Source organism: Mytilus edulis, chromosome 5, assembly GCF_963676685.1.
Source record: "Mytilus edulis chromosome 5, xbMytEdul2.2, whole genome shotgun sequence".
NCBI classification, from domain to species: Eukaryota; Metazoa; Mollusca; class Bivalvia; order Mytilida; family Mytilidae; genus Mytilus; species Mytilus edulis.
Genome location: NC_092348.1, coordinates 88,864,095 through 88,888,256, shown reverse-complemented (window position 1 = coordinate 88,888,256; position 24,162 = coordinate 88,864,095). Strand labels below are relative to the sequence as shown.

The 24,162-nt window shown below is 33.3% G+C and overlaps 2 protein-coding genes across 2 annotated transcripts; one reads left to right on the top strand and one right to left on the bottom strand.

Annotated features, from left to right (window-relative positions):
- Positions 1–236: 236 nt before the first annotated feature.
- Positions 237–4,575, top strand: LOC139524739 (uncharacterized). Its single transcript, XM_071319790.1, has 2 exons — positions 237–981; positions 3,315–4,575. The coding sequence occupies exons 1-2, from the start codon at positions 237–239 to the stop codon at positions 4,376–4,378; spliced, it is 1,809 nt and encodes a 602-aa protein (XP_071175891.1). The 3' UTR covers positions 4,379–4,575.
- Positions 4,576–11,551: 6,976 nt separating this feature from the next.
- Positions 11,552–22,621, bottom strand: LOC139524742 (putative tyrosine carboxypeptidase MATCAP2). Its single transcript, XM_071319798.1, has 5 exons — positions 22,527–22,621; positions 19,284–19,893; positions 18,422–18,698; positions 16,699–17,004; positions 11,552–16,095 (listed from the first exon to the last, which is right to left on the bottom strand). The coding sequence occupies exons 2-5, from the start codon at positions 19,761–19,763 to the stop codon at positions 15,842–15,844; spliced, it is 1,317 nt and encodes a 438-aa protein (XP_071175899.1). The 5' UTR covers positions 19,764–19,893; positions 22,527–22,621; the 3' UTR covers positions 11,552–15,841.
- Positions 22,622–24,162: the final 1,541 nt, after the last annotated feature.

The window sequence follows — 24,162 nt, the reverse complement described above, 5'->3', positions numbered from 1 at the left end:
ATTCAACAGTTTTGGTGATTTTACGGCTATTCAAACTTTTAGTAATTTATATTCCGAAATTTAAGAACTTGAATCAGTTTTATTCAACAGTTTTGGTGATTTTACGACTACAAAAACTTTAGTAATAATATTCAACATTGGACTACTATTTCCCGAAATTTAAGAACTTGAATCAGTTTTATTATTCAACAGTTTCGTGATTTTACGGCTATAAAAACTTTAGTAAATTTTATAACATGGCCTCCTCGACCAGACGCAACCGTCGTTCACGTAACAGACAACATCCATATAACAACGAAGAAAATGCTACACAAAGCTCGCAATGGGATATGGAAAATCCAGAAAATTGGACAGGTGCAAGATTTCGGGACGAATTGCGGAAGTTAGGAATAAACATTCCAAAAAGCTGGTCTAAAACAGTACTTAAACAACTGTATCTTGACAACAAGGAGCGCCTATGCAACAACGAAATACGAGAAGGTGCACCCGTCGCAGCGGATAACCATATTAGGCAACCAGCAAGAGAAGTACTTCAAGACCCGCCCACAGATGAAGGAAGTTCCGCCCCATCAACAACGCGCATGGATAGTGTAACCGGAAACGACGTACGGGACTCCAATGTAAACAATATGGCTGCTTTGTTTACATCAACAATGGTCAACACGTTTACACAGTGTATGGCAAGCATGCAACCATCCGTTTCCCACATTAGACCATCACCGGATTCCTTGAACAAGACCTACGATCTAGCTAATTGGTACGAGCAACGGAACGCCTCCGATGTCCCGCTAATACCAGTTCCTGGTACAACTCAAAGAACCACCGCACAACACAACTTCAGCTTTAGTCCGTCGACAAGTGCCTTGCCATTTTCTCACTATACCACTGCCGAAATGGATTCAACAAGATATGGAGTGAGATCGGATTCTTTCACTAATGTTGATATTGTGTCACCGAATATTCAAAGGAATATTATTGAGGGTAAGGATATTAATCTTACTACATTACTAATATCAAATTACGAAAACCCTCAATCACACAATATCACTGCTGATGACATCAAGGTTAATTTATCAAGCAAGCCTGACCCCCGTCTTAACAGGAACCTGAACATACAAGATTTTATTCAGGCCTTTGGAAAATATAAACGTATTATGTGTGGGTCATATCCCGAAAGACGCGAAGAGCTGGATGCTTATGAAGCAGATTTGATTCAGATCCATAAATTTTATGGTGATAAATTTTATACCTACCATAAGCTGTTCTCCGCAAAGGCAGCTACACTCCTAAGAGAGAAACACATCAAGGTCGATTGGAGCAAAAGAGACCGTGACATTCTTTCACTAGTTAGTGGGGGTATTAGAGTAAATGCATGCAACTTATGTCATCAAGTTGATCATGCCACAGAATTTTGTTCATTGCAGATTTCTGATCATCAGGGTATACATGTAGATAGCAACTTAGGTAACAACAGGTCAGTCAGACCAAACATGCAAAACAAGCTTGATAAACAAGGTCGTAGTAGAGTATTTTACGACGGTAAAGAAGTATGTAACAATTATAATAATGTCAGGGGTTGTTTCAGAACAACATGCAACCTTCTTCACGCTTGCTCAACTTGTAGATCTACAGGTCACCCAGCACATACATGTACAGGTAATAGACAAAACCATCATGTACCTCAAAAATATTCACAAACCTACAAAAATAACACTAGTAGCAAAGATGTTACTCAGACTAAACCTGATAACAAATCATGACTACATATACATGTACCTTTGGAAGATTATTCGATGAAAGCATCAACTCCTATCAACATAGAAAAACTTGATCATGAGCTGCAGAATCATCCAGATATAAATTTCAGATCATATTTGATAAATGGATTAAGAAATGGTTTCGATTCCATGGTAAAATACGATACATGGGATACAAAAGTATGCAAAAATAATTACTCAGCTAGGTCGCAATCTACAGTTGTTTCAGATTTGATTAAGAAAGAATGTGAAAAAGGTTTTGTGTATGGGCCATTTCAACATAGTCCTTTTCCTCGTTTTAGAGTAAGCCCTTTAGGGGTAGCAACAGGGAAATATTCAGATAAGAAAAGATTAATTTTAGATTTGTCGTCACCACACAATGATGAATGTATGAGTGTTAACGACATGATAGACAAAAGTGATTGTTCTATGTCTTATGTGAAAATAGATGATGCTATCCGCATCATTTCAAAATGTGGTAGGAAAGCAAGTCTTTCCAAGTACGATATATCCGATGCATTCAAAATTTGTCCTTACAAACCTACACAGTGGCCGCTATTCTGTTTTAAGTGGAAATCTATGTATTATTTTTATGTTAGACTCACCTTTGGATGCCGTTCCAGTCCTAAAATTTTTGACACTGTCTCCCAAGCAGTGTGTTATATTGCTGAGAAAAACTATAAGGTACAGCATATCTTGCATTAATTAGATGATTTCCTAACAATCGATCATCCCGACGAAGATGGAGAGAGGACAATGGCAATTATGATGACAATATTTAAACGGCTTAACATTCCCATTGCTAGTCATAAAACAGTTGGGCCTACTACTTGTTTAGAATATTTGGGTATCATACTAGACTCACAAAAATTGGAAACTAGATTACCTGATAATAAAGTGCAAAGGATATGCAATTTTATCCGCAAAATACTCCACAAATCATCTTGCACAAAAAGAGAACTTTTACAGTTATTGGGACATTTAAATTTTGCTTCCAGGGTTATTTTACCTGGAAGGTCTTTTGTTTCTTATTTGATTAATTTGTCAACTACAGTCAAAGATTTGTCTGACTTTGTGCATTTAAGCACAGAATGTAGAACAGACTTGGATTTTTGGTTACGTTTTTTGTCAAACTGGAATGGCATTACTATGTTTCATGAAAATGAATTTACAAGTAGCTTTGATATGGAATTATTTACAGACGCTGCCTCAACAATAGGATTTGGGGGCTTTTTCCGGGGGAAATTCTTTTATTCAACCTGGCCTTTGGAATTACCATCATTGACAAACAACCTTTCAATAGCCTTTTTAGAATTATATCCTATTGTTGTAGCAGCACTGCTTTGGGGGCCAGAGTGGTCTTCTAAAAGAATATTATTCTGGTGTGATAATGAGGCCACTGTAGCTATTGTGAAAAAGGGGAGATCAAAAACTTTAGAAATTATGAAATTGATGAGACAGCTGACTTGGTGTGCAGCTAAATATAATTTTTACTTTAGTGCAAAACATGTTCCAGGTTATAAAAACCAAATTTCGGATGCTTTGTCTCGTTTACAGATCACCCGTTTTCACAAGCTGGCCCCAAAAGCAGAACAGAGTCCATGCATAGTTCCAAGTGCATCAGAAGTAATGTGGCACTGAGTGAAACAGTTAGTAAATTATGGAATTTTTCTATTTCTGAAGGGACAAAAGTGTCATATGAGACTGGTTATAATCATTTTTTAAAATTTTTGCTATTAAATGGTATAAGTGTTACTGACAGCAAGCCTCATTCAGTGTCAGAAGATCTGTTGATATATTTTGCTACACATTGCTTTCAACATCTCAAGCTACAGTGCTCTACCATTAAACTATACATATGTGGAATTAGACATAGATGCTTAAAGGACAACATATGTTCTCCTTTCAATAATTCTAGTAACAATTTAGAGAGACTGTCCTTGTTTTTAAATTCTATTAAAAGATTACAAAAACCAATCATTAAAGATCGCTTACCCATAACTTTTGATATCCTTCAACATTTATGTGTTAAGCTTAAAGAAGGAATTTTTTCACCTTTTATTGACCAGATGTTATATACTGCTTTTACAGTAGCTTTTTATGGTTTCTTACGATGTGGCGAGTTTACAATTCGCAGGTCAAAATCATTTGATTGTAACAACAATTTATGTATATCTGATGTTTTATTTTATTCTGACTATGTTATTTTACATTTAAAGCAATCTAAGACTGACCCTTTCAGGATGGGTGTTGATATTCAACTTCACAAGCTAAATCATGATTGTTGTCCATTTAAAGCTTTACATGATTATTTGATTGTAAGGAACACCATGTTTAAATTTCAAAATAATAATGCTTTATTTATTGACGAATCTGGTAAAGCTCTAGAAAGAGAATTTTTCATCTGCAAGTTAAAGCATCTTTTGGGTATCTGTGGATATAATCCCCAGTCCTTTAACGGACATTCATTTCGAATTGGAGCTGCGACAACAGCTGGAAAATCTAATATTGAGGATCACTTAATTAAAACATTAGGTAGATGGAATTCTAATAGTTATTGTCGCTATATAAGAACTAGTAAAAATGTAATTAAAAAAGCACAACAAAAGTTATCATCATGATTCTTGTATATTTCCATCACGTCATATCCCATGTAAAATAATTTTTGCCTTTATTCTTATTTTATACCATATAGTGTACATTTGCACATGTACAATACATGCCTGTAGATATTAAACATTTGAGTATTTTATGTATCATGTATTTGATTGTTTTATTTTTAAAAACTGATTCATATGATTAAATACATAGTTAATTATTTCTATCTTTATTATCAGTGAAGTATTGAAGGTGTCCAAGGCCAATTTAAGTCCATCCCCTTACAACCACATTCCTATTCATTCCTTGGGGGTCACTCAGCTGTTTCACATCTGATTTTTGGACCATTACGAAATTCACCACTGGTTAATTTCTCTTCTTATCCCCAAGTAATTAACTACTTTTCATCTCTCCACCGTCAATTCAACCCCTTTTCGTAGCACCCTGCTACGAGATGAAGCATCGCTTCATCCCCTTTTTGGAACCCTCTGCGTTCCAGTTGATTGGCGGAGTGTCCATGTCCACGGGGCTTGGCTACCCACTATACCTGTTAAGAATTGCACATGAGGTGTTCCCGCTACCGCTCTCTATGTACACGACGTCACCGTTGTTGTGACGTTAGCTTTTCAGAGTTCAATACATGTATCATTGCAAGCAGACGTTCTTATTTACTAAGCCTTAATTTGTGTCCGATACAACCACTCTACGATATTGGTACCGAGACCAGGATGAATCTGAAGCTACGTTCGATACGAGCAGGACATAGAAGTGCAGTTTCCAGACTGATAAAGAAATTTGAAGACGTTCAACAAGAAGAGAATGGAACCGTGGACACGGAGGATTTGTCAAACATATTGGATAGTCTGAAACGGAAGCAAGAAATATTACGCAAGTTAGATGAGGACATAGTACAGGAACTGGACGACGGAGATATTGAAACAGAGATCGTTGAAGCAGATGAGTATGCATTTAACTTAGAAGGTAAAATTCGTCAAGTCAACAAATTTATCTTAGTCAAAACTACAGCGTTGAATACACACGCAGAAAGTTTTACTCCACGCATAGAAACTACTCAACCCGTTCATACTATAAACTCTTCATATACAGAACATCAGAACAATTCAAATTACCGTTTGTCAGATTTTCGCCCATCCGTTAGCTCAACTAGTGAATACAACAAACTACCCAAGTTGAATCTCCCTACTTTCGATGGAGATATACTTCAATGGCAATCATTTTGGGACTCATTTGAGACAGCCGTGCATACAAACCCAACCTTAAGCAACGTCCAAAAATTCAACTATTTGAAATCGTTACTTCACGATGAAGCTCTAAAATCAGTGACAGGTTTTGCGCTCACTAATGCAAACTATGAAAAGGCAATTTCCCTATTACAAGAAAGATATGGTCAGCAACATAAAATTACACAGAGATATATGCAGGAACTCATTGATATTACGTCGCCTAGGTACACACTTTTCAACCTCCGACATTTTTATGACAACATTGAAATTTACATAAGAGGTTTAGAATCACTAGGACAAACTGATGTTTCATACGGAGCGCTGTTAGTGCCAATAATATTGAACAAACTACCAGGAGAAATTCGAAAAAACCTAGCAAGAGAATTTGGGTCCACAAACATACGCTTAGCAGACTTACGAAAAGGAATATTTAATGAAATAAATATCATGGAAGCCGGTAACTCAACAGACAGTCATGAAAATCCTACCGCTACTGCAGCATTTTTGACGAACACAAAACCGCGAAATCGACAATCAAGTCACAACCACCAAAATAAGAATCACCAAAACACTAACTTCAAATCTAAACAGTGCGATTATTGTCACGAATCACACGCCTCGGTAAATTGTACCAAAGTAACTGAATATAAAGATCGCATGTCAATAGTAAAAAGAGACCGCCTATGCTTCAACTGTTTAGGACATCATAACTTGGTTGATTGCAAGTCAAATAAAACATGCAGAAAATGTCATAAGCGTCATCACACGAGTTTATGTAAGGATAATGCACAAATAGATAAAGAAGATAGTGTGAACGTAAGTACCATTCAACACAACGCGAAGGAAACGGACACAATTTTACATTCACAGGCAACCACGAATGTCATGCTCAAAACCGCAATTAATCCTGTAAGTTCAGGACTACAATCTTTAGATGCCAACATTCTTTTTGATGAGGGCGCACAGAGGTCATTCATCACAGAAGACTTAGCCGCTAAATTGCAGTTATCAATAATTGGCACAGAAAGTTTAAATTTATCCGGGTTCGGGGACAGTGCACAAAGTACGAAAATTAGACACTTAAAAACTGCAACTATTTATTTGCTCACAGACGAAGGAAAATTGCCGATCAGAGTATTGATCGTACCGGAAATCGCCGCACCACTCCAAACTTACATCCGCAAAGCTGCTAAATTGTCATATTTATCCGAGATAAAACTCGCACATCCAGTTACCGCGAACGACAATTTCCAAGTCTCAGTACTCGTAGGAGCCGACTACTATTGGTCAATTATAGAAAACCATATCATTAGAGGTGAGGGACCTACTGCCGTGAAATCAAAAATAGGTTATTTACTGTCAGGACCACTTCACGGTACACCAAGTTACAATGACCAACCAACATCTATGATGAATGTAATGACATCAAGAAAGACAGAAGAATGCGACTTGGAGAAATTTTGGAAGTTAGAAACACTCGGAATTGAGCAAATAGATGAGAAGGAAACAGGGAACAAGGCATTAAGAGAAGTATATGAGAAGACATGTATCAGTTACCATGACAACAGATATTTTGCTACATTACCCTGGAAAGAAGAGCATCCACCATTACCAATGAACAAAGAAATAGCCCATCGCAGAACAGAAAACGTAATTAAACGACTGAAGAAGGAACCGCATTTGTTACAAAAATACGGAGAAATAATAGGTGAACAAGAAAGAAGAGGATTTATAGAGAAGATAGGAGAAGACACAGCGACTAGTAACACAGTACACTACATACCGCATCATGCCGTCAAAAAAGAATCGTCGACTACACCTATTAGGATAGTGTTTGACTGTAGCTGTAGAGCAAGACAAGAAACTCCTAGCTTAAATGACTGTTTAATGGATACACCACCTGATCTAAACGAGTTAACAGGTATTTTACTTAGATTTCGATTAAATCAATGGGCAGTTTCAACAGATATTGAAAAAGCGTTTTTGAATGTTGGTTTAGAAGAGAAAGACCGTGATGTAACTAGATTTTTTTGGTTTTCCGATCCTACAGACTCTACAAGTCCGCTCTCAGTTTACCGATTCAAATCCGTCTTATTTGGAGCTACCTGTTCTCCATTTATTTTAAATGCAGTTGTTCAAAAGCACCTAAGTGAAAATACATGTGAATGGACTGATGCCATACAGAAGGATATTTACGTTGACAACATAATTTCAAGTTTTCCAACCGAGAGCCAATTACTACAATATTTTGACACATCTCGTACCTTATTTGCAAAAGCGGGATTTAATTTACGCTCTTGGGCATCAAACAACAAGACTTTACAAGATCGCGCAACGTCAGAAAATGTACTTGATAATGACAAACTTATCAAAGTATTAGGACTTAGATGGAATACAGACAAGGACACGCTTACTTTCGCAAAACAGGAATACATCGAAATGGAGGATCATTTGATTACAAAGCGTGAAATTCTTAGACAATCTTCAAAAATTTACGACCCTCTAGGAATTATAAGTCCGATAACAGTGAGGAGTAAAATGTTCATGCAGACCCTATGGGAGAAAAAACTGGATTGGGATGAACCGCTATCGCCAGAAACTATAATGGAATGGAAAGAAATTCAACGAGACACACATGAATGTATAGAGACTGAAATTTCAAGACCGTATTTCAAAGAAAGGAGATCAACGGAAGATATTTCACTACACATATTCACAGATGCAAGTTTAAAGGCGTATGGAGCATGTGCATATGTAGTTTGCGGGAACCAGTCAACGCTGATTATGTCTAGAAACAGAGTTGCCCCATTGAAAAACATGACAATTCCGAAACTTGAGCTCATGGCAGCAGTGATAGGGAGTAGATTACTGAAACATTTGAAGTCACATATAAGCTTTTCACAGGCAACACTTTGGAGTGACAGTCAAATTACACTGAGTTGGTTAATGACTAAGAAACAAGTACCGATTTTCGTCAAAAACAGAGTTGCGGAAATAAATCAGCTTACGCATGGATTTTCCTGGAGATACTGTCCGACTGATTCAAACCCCGCAGACTTACTTTCAAGAGGAATGACAGCTGTAAGGTTTAAAAATTGTGATCTATGGATGAAAGGCCCCGGATGGATTGTTGATACTAAAAAATGGCCTCAGTGGAAAAAAGAAGCTCTAATATGTACAACTCTAACCAAAGATAACTTATCAACAAACACAAACGATACAGCGACAAGTATTACAGTGGGAATAAATAAAATCATGGATATAGATAGGTATGGAGCGTACCAGAAACTTTTACGTGTAACAGCATATGTATACAGATTTATTTACAACTGTAAAAATAAGAAAAAACGTAGTGGGAATTTAAATGTAGAAGAAATTCAGATAGCATCCGTTGCTTGGATACAGGATTCACAGCTTCGAAATTACCCGGATGTGTTTCACAGTTTACAACAGAAAACGTCAAAAAATAATCTTGTAAAGCAGTTGAAATTGTATCTGGACGAGAACAAGTTAATACGTTGTGGCGGACGTTTAAACAACGCACCTATTGCCGCTTCAGCCAAGTTCCCGATATTATTGCCAAATAAGGATACATTATCAACTCTAGTTATAATGGATGCCCACAATAGACTACTTCACTCCGGATTAGAAAGTACTGTCACTTCTTTACGACAGTTTTACTGGATTCCAGCAATCCGACAATATGTGAAAACAATTATTCACAAATGTGTTACTTGCCGAAAGGTTACAGGAAGACCGTATCCTACTCCGGACCCACCGCCTCTACCAGCAGACAGACTAAGAGATTCACCGCCGTTTACTGTAACAGGCGTTGACTTTACTGGTGCATTGAGCATCAAAACTAAAAATGGAGTTGGAGGAAAAGCGTACATTTGCCTATTTACTTGTGCGAATACAAGGGCCGTACACCTAGAAATTGTAGAAGATCTTACAGAAGAGACATTTATTTTAGCGTTTCGCCGATTTACTAGCAGGAAGTCGTTACCAAAAATCATGATATCAGATAATGGTACAACCTATGTAGCTTCGGCAAAGAAAATAGAGTTTCTGACCAAGTCACCGTTATTAAATGAACAATTAAATTCGTATGGAACAGTATGGAAGTTCATACCGAAACGTGCACCATGGTACGGTGGTTGGTGGGAAAGATTAATAGGTTTGACAAAAAATTGTATTAAAAAAGTTTTAGGAAAGGCATTTGTGAGTTTACGTGTACTTGTAACTATCGTCACAGAAGTGGAAGCTATTCTTAATGATCGTCCGTTGACGTACCTATCATCTGATCCATCGGATAATGAACCATTGACACCCTCACATTTACTCTACGGAAGAAGAATTACGAGTTTACCGTACACCGGAACTTTAGATGGAAACATTGAAAATTCAAAAAACTTAACACAAGCATCAGCTAATAAATTGTTACAGATTCAAAATCATATCATTGACAATTTCTGGACAAGGTGGAAACGTGAATACCTTACATCACTTAGAGAACAACATCGAACTAAAGGAGTGGACAAACAGAACATTAATATTGGAGAGGTAGTTCTAATACATGATGAAACTTCAAGAACAACTTGGAATGTAGGGATCGTCGACAAATTGATTCAGGGACGAGATGGGTTTAGCAGATCAGCTATTTTACGGACTAAAAATGATCAAACGTCTAGACCTATTAGCAAGTTATATCCTCTAGAACTAACATCTAATGAATACACAGGACCGTGTGATGAAATACTACCCGCCAGACGAGCGAAGACCGATGCAAAGGAAAAGATAAAGATGTGGACCAAATGAGACTATCGTTTAATTTCATGGACTGTTAACTATTCGTGCTTTATTATAGAAATAATTTTATTTTATTCGTGCTCATGATCAAAGACAGTTAAAGCTATTCAAAGTTTTCAGAGACAGTAATTCAAAGTGAATTTTTCATAATTTATTTTCATTTTATTGTAATTAAATTCATTTGCGGGCCCCCAGAATGTTAAGAATTGCACATGAGGTGTTCCCGCTACCGCTCTCTATGTACACGACGTCACCGTTGTTGTGACGTTAGCTTTTCAGAGTTCAATACATGTATCATTGCAAGCAGACGTTCTTATTTACTAAGCCTTAATTTGTGTCCGATACAACCACTCTACGATAATACCAAGTGTCGTCGACAGGGCCTGGAGCAAAATTTTCCCAGCTGAGATACTGACTCCCAAAGGGCAAACTTATATTATAATAAAAGTGAAACTTTATCAAGCCTTTGTTATCAACAGCCTTATCAATTTGTTGAAGTACTTGCGTTAGGTTTAGTTATTTGTCTGGTTCTGGTTTTTATATGGTCAGTAATTGTGGTTCTTCATCTAAAGACTAGCCGAGAGACTAGCATTGGTCCCGTGTGGTATATACATGTACATGTTTATGATGAGTATGATTTGCCACCAGCTGTTCCAGGGTTAAAGGGCAACACATAAAGAAACTATGTTATAGAGGATCCTCAAACTTAAGTTAGAGGTCTGAAGGTAATCATGAGGCACAGTAGTATCCAGGATCACATAGAATGTGTTAGGGGCGTCACTTGGCATTCGTCGTTCCCTATATGTGCTAACATGTCATGTAGATCTCAAGTCATCACTGGGCATCCGTCTATCAATATTACTTAAGATGTCATTTCCTCAAGGACAAAAGAATAAAAGGGCATTGAGGACCCCAAATTCCTAAAGGTTTTACAGAAAAAAGCTTAGACAATCTATGGCACATCTAGAAACCTTATAAATAAAACAAAATTGTCATGGTTTGCTTAACATAGGTGGAATCTTATTTTCTTAAGGAAATAGTTTTGCTAAATTGTCAGACTTTACAAACTATCTCCAATAATAAACATTGTATTAGTGTAACTTTTCACCCCTTTATCATATTGAAAAAGAATACACAAAAAAAGCATTGTATGAAAGGTTTATTAGAAACATTTTAATATATTAAAAACAAGACAAAAAATTAAACAATACAAAAAATAAATTTCATAATAATCAGTCTAACCAAATCATTTTTTTATGTAATGTTCCTTTTATACCTATCTAAATTTATGTTTTATAAAACTTCCTCTTATAGACAATTGATTTTAACATAGAAAACACCAAATGGGAAGGACAAAGTGTCATACTTATATTTCCCCTACAACTTAGACTTCCTTGATAAATAAAAGTAAAAACTAGTTCAAGAGATCAAGTTATAGTGAAAAAAATCAAGTTGATGTTTGCAAAATGACAACAAAATTATGCCATCCTTCATATATTATACTAAAAGTAATGTAAATTCTGACTTCATTCATAATTTTTTTTTAAATGACTTGTTAAATATTACTTACAAAAGATACTGTTAAGAAACTGTTAAGAATTGCAATATAAGATAAAATGTTAAATAAAAGTATGAATTTTTATTTTACAAATATATATATTAGTTTGTAACTTTTATTTAAAGAATCTTAACCAATGTTATTCCAAAGATTCCATTTACTGTAAACCAACTTAATTTCGTGGATACTTTATGTCGCATTTGGCCCTTTCTAGCCCACTGTGCAACGAAATTATTTTTGCAATTATAAAATTTACTTAATGTAATAAGATAAGCAAAGATACAAGTTTTACATGTTCACGACGATTTATATTTGCGTTATGTTTCTACTCATGAAAGTTGTAAAAATAATTAGCTACCGAAAATAATAGGTTTACAGTAATTAAGGCTTTTTGATATCTGTTGTCTTTGAAATTTAAAATCTAACAAGGCATCATCGATTCAAATAAAATCAACAATATTTTCTATCCACTCAAAAATCTTTTAGATAATATAATTTCAAACCATAAACAGAATAATAGAATGTAAATTATGTAATCATAATAAATAAGTAAAACAAGGCAATTAAGGCATGTCTAAAAAAATTAACAAAAGTACATTAGGCTTGATGTAAACAGTGAAAGTGATTTCTAGTCCATAAATTCATAAGTATATTCAATTGTCAAATATCTAATCATATATTTAAAGTTTTATTTCAGCTTTAATTCAAAACAAAATCCAGGGGCTCTTTTTTTAAAACAAAAAAATCTTACATCAATTGTAATTTGTACCAAATTTTTCCCGTTAGTTTTGTAAATTAATCGACAGCTCTTACAATCAAATATTTTGATACATGTTCAAACTTCAAACATTGAAAAAAAAATCTACTCTGACCATACCTTACCAAGGGTGAATTTAAAAAGAAGCAAATTAATTTATTTTATATTTATAGATATTGAATATCTAAAGATCAGCACCTCTGACTGCCAATTTGTTGTAACATACAAATAAATATTATCACAAAAAAAAACCCAACACATTACTACAAAACAAACAATGTGTAAATTTAACAATTGTCACAAAAAAAAACAACTTCAACTAGTATAACAACTATGGCATCTTATATTCATATATGCCATTAACAATCACATCACATTAGAATGAAATTCAAAACAGTGTGGCTGTGGCCATTGATTGACACATTAAATTCATCCATTGACTGGGACAATTTACGTGAACGTTTGTCTGTAACGACCACTGTTCACGCCGTACTTACGATAGACATTTAAACTGTGGGGTCACCAAAGGTTTCTTAACGCCTTTAATTATAAAATAATTCAAAAAATTAACCAGGAATAACCTTTATGTTTTGATTTATATAATTGATATAAATCAAAACATCGTGTTATTTCTGATTAGTTTTTCGAATTACTTTATTAAGGTGTTGAGAACCTTTGGTGACCCCATAGTTTAGCAGCACCTGCATACGGGGTATATATCTCCCAATTGATACGATATTCCCGTGCTTGCATTTCCTATCATGATTTTCTTGATAGAGGGTTACTGCTCACAAGGAAGCTATTAAACCAAGAGTTCCAAATGGTGAAGTTGAAATCATCCCTTCGTAAATTTTACGGACGCCATCACGAGTTGGTTGACCGTTATGGAATAACCGTTTCACAAATGATATCGGATATGTTCCTTACGTCCTAACTACAATCCCCTTCCCTTTCATGAATGTGACCTACCGAATTAGACTATTTACCGGATTTGTAATCACATAAGCAACACGACGGGTGCCACATGTGGAGCAGGATCTGCTTACCCTTCCGGAGCACCTGAGATCACCCTAGTTTTTGGTGGGGTTCGTGTTGTTTATTCTTTAGTTTTCTATGTTGTGTCATGTGTACTATTGTTTTTCTGTTTGTCTTTTTCATTTTTAGCCATGGCGTAGTCAGTTTGTTTTAGATTTATGAGTTTGACTGTCCCTTTGGTATCTTTCTTCCCTCTTTTAGGTGTCTTTAAAAAGTACATAGTGAGTAGTAGTTGTTACATACAAACGTTCACTAAATTGTCCCAGTCAATGGATGAATTTAATGTGTCAATCAATGGCCACAGCCACACTGTTTTGAATTTCATTCTATTTAAAATAATATTTAAAAAAGCACTAAAATTCCATTGCAGTACTTTTCTATTTCAAATCAAGATAACTAAAAGTTCATAGTTCAGATTGCTTTTTTAATATTTCCAATATATTTTACTAATTTCATACTTGATTAATTCTGTAGTTATTGAAAAGAAGAAAAGAACAAGTAAAGATACTGATTTAAATTTGAATCCAGAAAAATGTTGGAACATGCTTATCTTCAAATCTGCAATATTATCTTAATTCATTAACAATTTTTATAATCCTTTATTGGAATAAAATCATTATAAAATTTGTTCACCTTGCTATTAACTGCTGACATATTTCAACCATTTCTTTTTTAACAGTTTATGATTCTTAAGATAAACATAAATAAACATGATTGCTGCACCTTATGTATTGTCCTCAAAATATGTTTACAAAATAACAAATCTATAACAACTGATAAAGCACATAGAACAACTTTACATATTGTTATAATGTCCCTCACCTCATATTAAACAGCAAAGTTATACTCATGATTTTACCCAAAACCTAAAAGTCACTCAAAAAATAAATAAACACCAATACTTCACCCACATTTTCATCATTTGAAAAATTGCAGTTTAAATTAGTTGCTTGCTTACAGAGAGCAAATTTTGTGAAAATGAAAATAATCACTGATAATGGGTATAGCCAGAAGCTCATCACAATGATCCTTGTTATAGACTCCTGCTATTGATAATTAATTTAATGTAGTCAAAACTCACAAACACATAAATTATTTCATTTGCAGCAGGTGACCTTTCCTAATTATTATTATTCAAAATAGAAATCTGTCAATACTCATTTCATAATTTTTCTCATTTTTTTTTATTGTCATAAAAGTCTTTAAATTAAATGGAGTAGTTTATCAGTAACAGAAATAATGTTATATCCTTTATGAACTAAAATATCTGATATATACACTATTATCTCCCTTGCACTACAATACCCTTTAAAGCTGATTATTTTTATTTTGAAACAACTATCAAACAGCAGTATTTTTAATTCAAACAATGTATTACATATGATCTTATGTTTAATACTTATCTAAATGAGGTAGAGTTAAGGCCCTTTACCTTTTATTAATACAAAAGTAACAAATTGTCAAATTACAAACAACTAGTTCAAAAGGTCAGATGGCAACTTAAAAAAATAATAATAAAAGATAATTTATTATTTAAAGGATTTTTCTGTAAATTAAAAAAGTGTTTTACAGACTTATAAACAAGGTGATATTATAGAATAAAAAAAATATAGAGATTGTCAAAATTGCTCAACATTGTCAATTTAACAATTAAATATAGAAAACTCAAAAGATATCTTGATTTTAAAAGGTTTGAATCATAAAAAAAAAGTAAGAAGATTGCAAATTAGTAGATTGTACCTCAAGATATAATAAAAGACTGATTTCTAAAGAATCAAAATTATATAAAATTTTCATTCTTTTTCAAAACAAATACTTTTAACATAAATGACATAACCTGTTACGGTCACTTCATAAATATATATTGGCCACTTACTAAAAGGGTACTAGCCTACTCAGTACTGGTAGCCATTTTCTAAATGTTTTTTACCCTGAATAGGAACATCAGACAGCAAAAATTAATTCATTGCTTTAATACTGTTTTTATAAGATGTTGTAATGCTTTAAATTTGATTTGATAAGATAATCTGCACTAATGGCAGTACTCTTATTAAAAGATAAAATAAAAAATAACACCTATTAATCAAACTTTCATTAGAATATCATCTGTTAAGCCATTGGCATCACAAATTCTGTCTAAATGTCCCCTGTATGTGTGAAGATCCTCCATAAATGATGGAATTCTTGTGTATTCTAATTCTGCTATATCACTGATAATGTCTATATCTCTGTAGGATATTTTCCCATATCTTAACAAAGAATGAAAGTCTAAATGGCGTCTGTTCTTCAAAATCTGTAAAGCTCCATCTAGATATACTTGATCTTTACAAAACGCACCTGTAAAAATAATACATTTTATTGTTGTTGTTTTTATCACTTATTGTGAATTCATTTATTTTCTTTCTTTATTTTACAAGGTTCATGCATATATGTCCTGTACGTTATTATGTATTTAGGTTGATTTTGTAGCTTATACAATTCTTTTCCAATATTCATTTTGAGGATTGGACATCCAGTTTTTACAATTTTGTTTTCATTTTTACAGATTTTGGACTTGAGGTGTACGGTCACTTGGTACTTTTTGTTGTAGTTTTAAATTAAACCAAACTTTTGTGGAAAGACAATTACATTTTAAATTCAATTGGTGGAAAATTTAATTTAAATACATTATATTCTTTGTAAAAAAAAAAAAGTCCAACAAGCTTGATTGATATGTTCTAGTCCTGTCATGTTAACAGTAAAGGTTAGAATTTATGCTTTGATGGAACAAAAGGTATCACTTAACAGACATATTTCACCTTCTTAATTTTCTGCAAAGTAGTTAATATTATTGGACCAAGATAAAAAAAAAAATCAAATCAACATATGAAATTTTAGAGCCTAAGGGTATCATGATCACATAATATTATTTTCCCTCTAATAACAAATTCTTCACTATACCTGGTCTGGATGTATCAGCTTGCCCTCTCTTTGCCCGTATACAATAGTCCCAACGTACTTGTGGATCGTTGACAAACTTCCCTAAATCTATGAATAGTTCTTTCAAAGACAAATGTGCAGCTTTATACACTGTATAATACAATAGTGCACATCTCCATAAACATGGATCTTTCCTTAACAGTACACTATGAAGTGAGGCTAATCCTTCCTCAGTTGGATTCATTGGAGCCATACCTAACTCAGTCCGCACTTTCCAATTACTCCATGGTTGGAACTTATTATTCATACTCCTTAAATAATGTGTGCCTGACAAAAGATAAAATCACATGTGGATTATATATAAAAATCACAATTCACAAATATTTTGAATAAGTCAGATGATCGGCTTTATTTAATTGAATGACTTTTAATATGAAACAAGCACTGCGTAGAAAGAAAGCTTCACACTTTATTATGACATCTCATTCTCAGAGTCATATATTTCAGGATAAAGATTATTTTTACGATTCAAAGTTAACTAACATCCAGTATGTAACAAGAATGTGTCAATAGTACACGGATGCCCCACTCCCACTATCATTTTCTATGTTCAGTGGACCGTGAAATTGGGGTCAAAACTTTAATTTGGAATTAAAATTAGAAAGATCATATCATAGGGAACATGTGTACTAAGTTTCAAGTTGATGTAACTTTAACTTCATCAAAAACTACCTTGACCAAAAACTTTAACCTGAACTTTGCACTATCATTTTCTATGTTCAGTGGACCATGAAATTGGGGTCAAAACTATAATTTGGCATTAAAATTAGAAAGATCATATCATGGGGAACATGTGTATTAAGTTTCAAGTTGATTGGACTTCAGCTTCATCAAAAACTACCTCGACCAACAACTTTAACCTGAAGCGAACGGACGCACAGACGGACGAACGGACAGACGAATGGAGGCGCAGACCAGAAAACATAATGCCCCTCTACTATCGTAGGTGGGGCATAAAAATGTTTTATTAAAAGTTTAAGAAGTCCTCTGTAATGAAAAGAACAATAGTGAAAAGAAATATGGTGATAGCCCTGACAGCATAACATATTGAAGGCATAGAATGCAAAACTTTTGGTCATTATTCTTTTCCATGTTTATCAAAGCTTCCAGTCTATTAATCATTGTTGTAGCGAAAAAAGACACAGAATGTACATAAAAGCAATGTTTATTATTTTCTTTTTAAATTAACTATCTCAGTCAAAAGCCAAAAGTCTGATGCCCCAGACTAATAAACATTAATTTGAACTAGAGAAAATTTTCAAATAATTTATAAAGTCATATAGGGACAAGTTTTGGTATAAAGTTTCCGGACTAGTAGATGAAAGTTTTTGGTGCAGACTGCTATCTACGAAGTTAGTGTATATATAGTAAACATATGAGTAGTATTTGTTTATAAATCTAACTAGTTTTTATGATTTTCTTAGAGAATATATCCTACAAAGCATATTTGTTGGATCCATCAAAAGATTATTACATGTAATCATATTACATGTATATTCATTTTTACCATAGGCTTTGCTTTAAGGTAAATATTCTCATTTGTATATGTAAATATACAACTGTTACTCATTGTACCATATATATTCTTCAAGTGCTATTATTTTAAAATCGTTTTAGAAATAGTAAGTATCTGTATAAAAGTTTAAATGTCATTGATAAGAGCACTGATCACTAGTTAACTTACCAATTTCATGCCTTAGAAGACCTTCTACCCAATATTGCCGTAGATTGACAATACGAACATTTAGTGTTGGTTTGCCTTTAACTCTTGTCATTGAGCCACGAGACAGCAAGTCTTCACTTAAGTTCAACATAATTTCATTTTCCAGATTTTCTCGCTTCACATAGTTTTTGACTAGAGTAATTATCTGAGATCTTCCTAAAACTGGTCCCCCAGTTTGGTTTTCAAATTCTTCATAGCTCCCATATCGATCTATTGCAATTTCCATTATCAAGATAGCCTAGATGAAAAAATAAATAAAAAATTATTCATGTAGGCAATAGTCATATGGATCCTTTAAAAATTACATTATATAAGATGGTTGTCATTTAAACATTTTAATTTTTGTTTTAAGAACAACTTGAAAAGCAAATTGTAATAAAAACAAACTAATTTCCCTTGCTTATGAAGCAAATAAAATCTTTTCTGTTTATATATATATACTTATCAAAGGAAGAAGGATTGTCTGATTAATTCAATTCAACCAACCCTGTGTAGCAGACAACTTTTACCAATAAAAAGCCACTTGCAACTTAAAAAATGTGGACAAAAACTTAAAATTAACTCAAACAATCACATTAATTGTTATAAATTTGTCATTTTGGGGCTTCTTATAGCTGACCATGTGGTATGGGCTTTGCTTATTATTGAAGGCCATACAGTGACCTATAGAATTTGTTAATTTCTGTGTCATTTGGTCTCTTGTGATTGGCAATCGCACCACATCTTCTTGGAAAATTCTTTTTTTGTACAAATGCAAAAGTACAAAAGTAGCATTATAGCAATGTTTTATGCTATTTTGTTATACATGTATGTAGATACTTACTATATTAAGGAGTTTGTCTGAAGGAGTACTTATACGTTCCAGTACTTCTGGTGGGGCAGGGAATCTGTAGATGAAGTATGGATTGTAGTTGTAATTAGCTCTAAAAAATCTTTCTTTCTCAGACTTCTCATTTTCTGGTTTTATAGCATTCAGTAGTGGCATTTTCTTCCTGCGATCACAAGCAGTGGGTAGTATTTCTCGATTAAGAGCTGGAGGCATCCTCATAGGAGTTGTCAATCTTGGTGATAATGGATATTCTTTAGAAATAGAAGGAAGTTTGAGATTCTCTGAAGTGTTAGATCTACTAAGTGATGTTAGTCCATTACTGTGATTACTTGAGATTCTGCCAGTGGAAGCACTTTTAGTCATAGAAATTGGTGTGGACTTTTGTTTCTTCTTTTTCTTTCCTTTCTTCTTTCCGTTCTTGATAACCTGTGTGTACATGTAGCTAGACACATTGGTCTGAACAGCAGTAGACATATCTTGCTTGTATATTTGTAATTCCCCCCAAAAGACAAATTATCTAAGGCAGATTGGATGTCATGATTACTACCAGGTCAGCTCATCTTAAGATCTTGTCATCAGCTAGTTTAAAATGCATGGTTGTCCTCTGAATTTAAAACAAAGAAAAATTAATAATTTAACTACAGATATGTTTTAAAATTGAAAAAAACAACTTTTGTTTTTAAATAGTTCAATAACAAAAAAGACTTTCAATATGCAAATTTTTATGAGTTTTTTTATTTCTTCCATTCATCAATTATAAGGCAGTATGTTGACCTATTATTGCTTATGTCCACTCCATTTGAACTCTGGTATAGGGCTGCCTCATGTGCTATCATACAATATCTCCCTATTTTTATATAGATTTTTTTTTTACTGAAAGTCTCTAACCCTTGAATGACAGATGAGAACATCATTAAAATTATAATGGAGCTTCTTTTCCACTTATGCAAAATTAAGTATAAAAATTTTGAGAATCCATTCAAGCAAAAATGGGTTTATGTATGATATGAAGAGATTTTCTTCTTTATTCTTAAAGTTAAACTACCCTAACAACTCAATCTAAAACTTTATTTCTCCACCCCAGTTCAGGCTTGGGGTAATTGTAATCATTAATCACATGGTATTAATTACATCCTTCAAGTAATCATTGTAATAATCATTCACATGTTATCGATTACATATGTACATATTTTAAGTAATTGTAAGCATTAATCAGTCAAAAAGCGTATCACACATGATTGAATTTAATCAATTACTTTACAAAATACCTTTTAATTTTGATTCTTGATTACTTATCTAAATTAATCAGATTGAAATGAAGAAAAAATAAAATTGTGGTTAACATGGTTAATATATCCTGTTTTAAATGAAAATTTTTATTTTCATATTTGATAAATACATAATTTGTAAAAATTGTTTTGTCTACTATAAGCCTGTTACAGTATAATAACATATGGATATACATGTATAGTAATTTGATACCAATAAATGTTCATTTAATTCTTATTTTTGTTTTGACGAAATAACTTGCGAATTAATTAAAACTTGATGGTATAGAATTTTTTTCTCATTTCAAGAGCCTGTCTAAAAATGCTCAAGACTGGTCATATGCATAGTGATTTCAAATCAGCATTTTCAGCTATATATGTACAGTGAATCAGTTGATTTTAAATGTAAAAGGGGATCAGATATGCCATGCAGGTCCATTATTTTGCCTTAAGATGCATGAAGTTTGAAGTTATATATTTCACATTTCATTCACGATCTGATGGCATTTTATTATAAAACCAGAAGTGGGTATGCATAGCCTACGAACAGCAATTTTGCTATTCATACCCCCATGCGGGTCACCCAGGCACTGTCTTAATTTAATCATCCACTTAAATGTGAATTGTCTGAATCCAGGTCCGTTCGCGCCCATTCACGTTCGCACCCTACAATTTGCACCCAATTTTAATTGGTTTTGTGTTTAATAACTTTGTAATCAAGTTTTGGCAAGTGTATTCTTATAAGTATAATTGTTGTCATTGTCTCAAAATAAAGTGAGACAGCATTTTTTTTGTGTTGAATAAATCTTAATCATGTTTCGGAAAGTGTATTGTTAAAAAAAAATAATAATCCTTTCTTAAAATAAAGTCATGAGTGGGATTCTGTCAAAGTTTTATTTTGTGTTGAATAACTCTTAATCATGTTTTGGTTAGTGTATTGCTATAACTTTTTTTTTTTGTGTGTTGAATAAATTTTATCATGTTTTGGTTATAATTCGTGTATTGCTATATTTGATTATTTCATTGTTTCAAATCAAAGGGACCAAGCTGTTAAAAAAACAATTATCTTTTGTGTTTTTCATTTAAAATCGTCAATGTTTTACTATAAAAACATTCAGTATTTACATGTACACCAAAGCAATTTAAAACAACAATCATGATTTTCCAATTATTCAACTAGAATTTGAATTAAGATTGGGCGCGAACGTGTAGAGTGCGAACGGACCTTGGGTGGGAACGTGTGAGGTGGGAAAGTGTATACACCTTATCGCTATTTGTCTGCCATTACTAGATATCACACAGGTTCCCCGTAAATTTTTGATGTCACAAAACAAAATATCTGACGCCACAATGGAAAAGTGATTGTTGTATGCGTCAAAAGTTCAAGCGGCCGGGTCAGCCGGGATTAGCTATAAGGTGTATTTGGCGGGAACGGACCTGATATCCTTAAATGTCTTTGCAAAATAGTGTACTCATTTATTTTATTTAATTGTACACATTTTTGCCATGCATTGTCATTATATTTTCTTTTTGACTTGATTTTGAGTGATTGTCCCTTTGCCTTTGGAAAGTTTGGTATCTTTTGTATAACTCACAAAATTAGGATACATTATGGGAAAATCAGTCACATAAATATCAAGGATTTGTATACAAATCCTTGTAAATATCAATATAATTTGATGGCTGACGAAAAACATTACCAAATTATAAATGTTTCAAAAGAAACCATATGTGGTAACCTACAGTCAGAAGAGGATATGTTACTGTAGTGTGACTGTCATAAACTGTAATCAATATAAATAGAGTTGATAAAATAAAAATGTGTGAAACTCAGAAATTACAGAAAGCCCGGAATGAAAAGGTAAAGGATATATCAAAATTGACTATGAAAAATTTGATTCAGGTAGAAACAGATGCATAGCTATATGTCATTTTTATATTCATTCTCGTCATAAAACGAAAATATTACATTAAAAATCAAAACAGCCAGAACTGCTACAAAAAATTATGACGCCAGTCCCTGGCAACCATGACCCGGAAGTAATCAAGTAAGGATTGTCTGATCACCGAACATTCATTTGAAATAATATAAGTGACCATCTTCCTAAAATCTTCAATAAACTAATCTTTGTGCGCACTGGCCAATCTGGGGGAAAAAATACCAGAAAAAACTCATATTTTAATGTTGTACATTATTTTTAGTGTAAAATCGTTCAAAAATGTATTCAATTGACAGGCATTTGTCATCGAAAAAAATTACATATCTTTAAAGGAATAGGTATTTTGTATACTATACACCTCCTTGCCTATATACTTTAATGTTATAATAAAGCAGGGATTTGTATAGTTTTTTACTATTCACATATGTTTTCGTGGTATATAAGCACTGATGGTTTTTATAAGGACGTAATTCTTTGAAAGTCAACTATAGTTCATTGGTGTAACCGGTTTTGTTAAATATTCGGTTTTGTTTTGTTCTGTTTTCTTTTATAGTAGTTCGATGTCTTATTTTATGTTTTCCCAGTTTGTATTTTGGGTTGAGTGATTTTTCGTCTTGTTTATTTGTTTCTTCCTTGTTTTCAAAATTCCAATAGGGAACATATCTTTTATAATTGTATAAATAAACCAATTGTTCAGACGTTTCGGCCATTGGCCTTCTTCAGTTATTTATTATTCCTCTAAACTACATGGCTGACATTTCTTTTTTCAAACATTGAAAATATGTTTTGATATTTGTTTCTTATCAGTGATATTGCATATTCAGCGACGATACGATGTCATGATCTGCTTTCCCAATAAGTTGAATTCACTCCAGTTTGTTTTTACTTTTTGCTGCTTTTATTAAGATAAGATCTTGTATCCTTTCACTTCTTGTTGGTTTGTCTTATATTTGATCCTGAGAGGGTTCACTTATAATGTCAATAAGAATTTTATGTTGTAGCGTTATAATAAGACTTTCCAGGAAGTTCATATGATCACTTATGGTATTTGCCAGTTTATATGACCAATGTTGAATTCTCCACCTATAATTGATAAAAGTGGCTTTTGAAATCTAGTATGTGCGGCTTAGTGAATGTATTTAGTTTAACAAGTAATGAACTTGTGCATGAGGGTGCACTGTAGAAGAAAACAAAAATTCATTTTCTGGAGTTAGCTATGTTCACCTCACCCCATACATTCTCGCAGTTTGTTTGTAGTTCAGAGTCTGAGATTTAATCAAGCAGATAGGATGTCTTTTGATATTGCTATCATGATTATACAACACCACTATTTGCATTTGGTGAAGATCTATCCTGTGTTAACTTAATCACTATAGACCCCATTTATCTACTAGTGTCCTGGTTCATCTATATGATTCTGTATCGACGATATTGTATCGATATCGATATTCAAGTAATAACTAAAAACCTATTTATCAACTTCATGAATAACGGTAAGTTGTGCCGGTTCATCTATAGGTGTCGATATCGTTAGATGTATAATCTTAAACAGGTGTCGATATCGAAGATATCAACGATATAAAATCGATATCCACATTCAAATTTTCGCTCGTAAATTTTTCCTTCAAATGTATCAAATCAACACTTTGAATGCATTTTAATTAT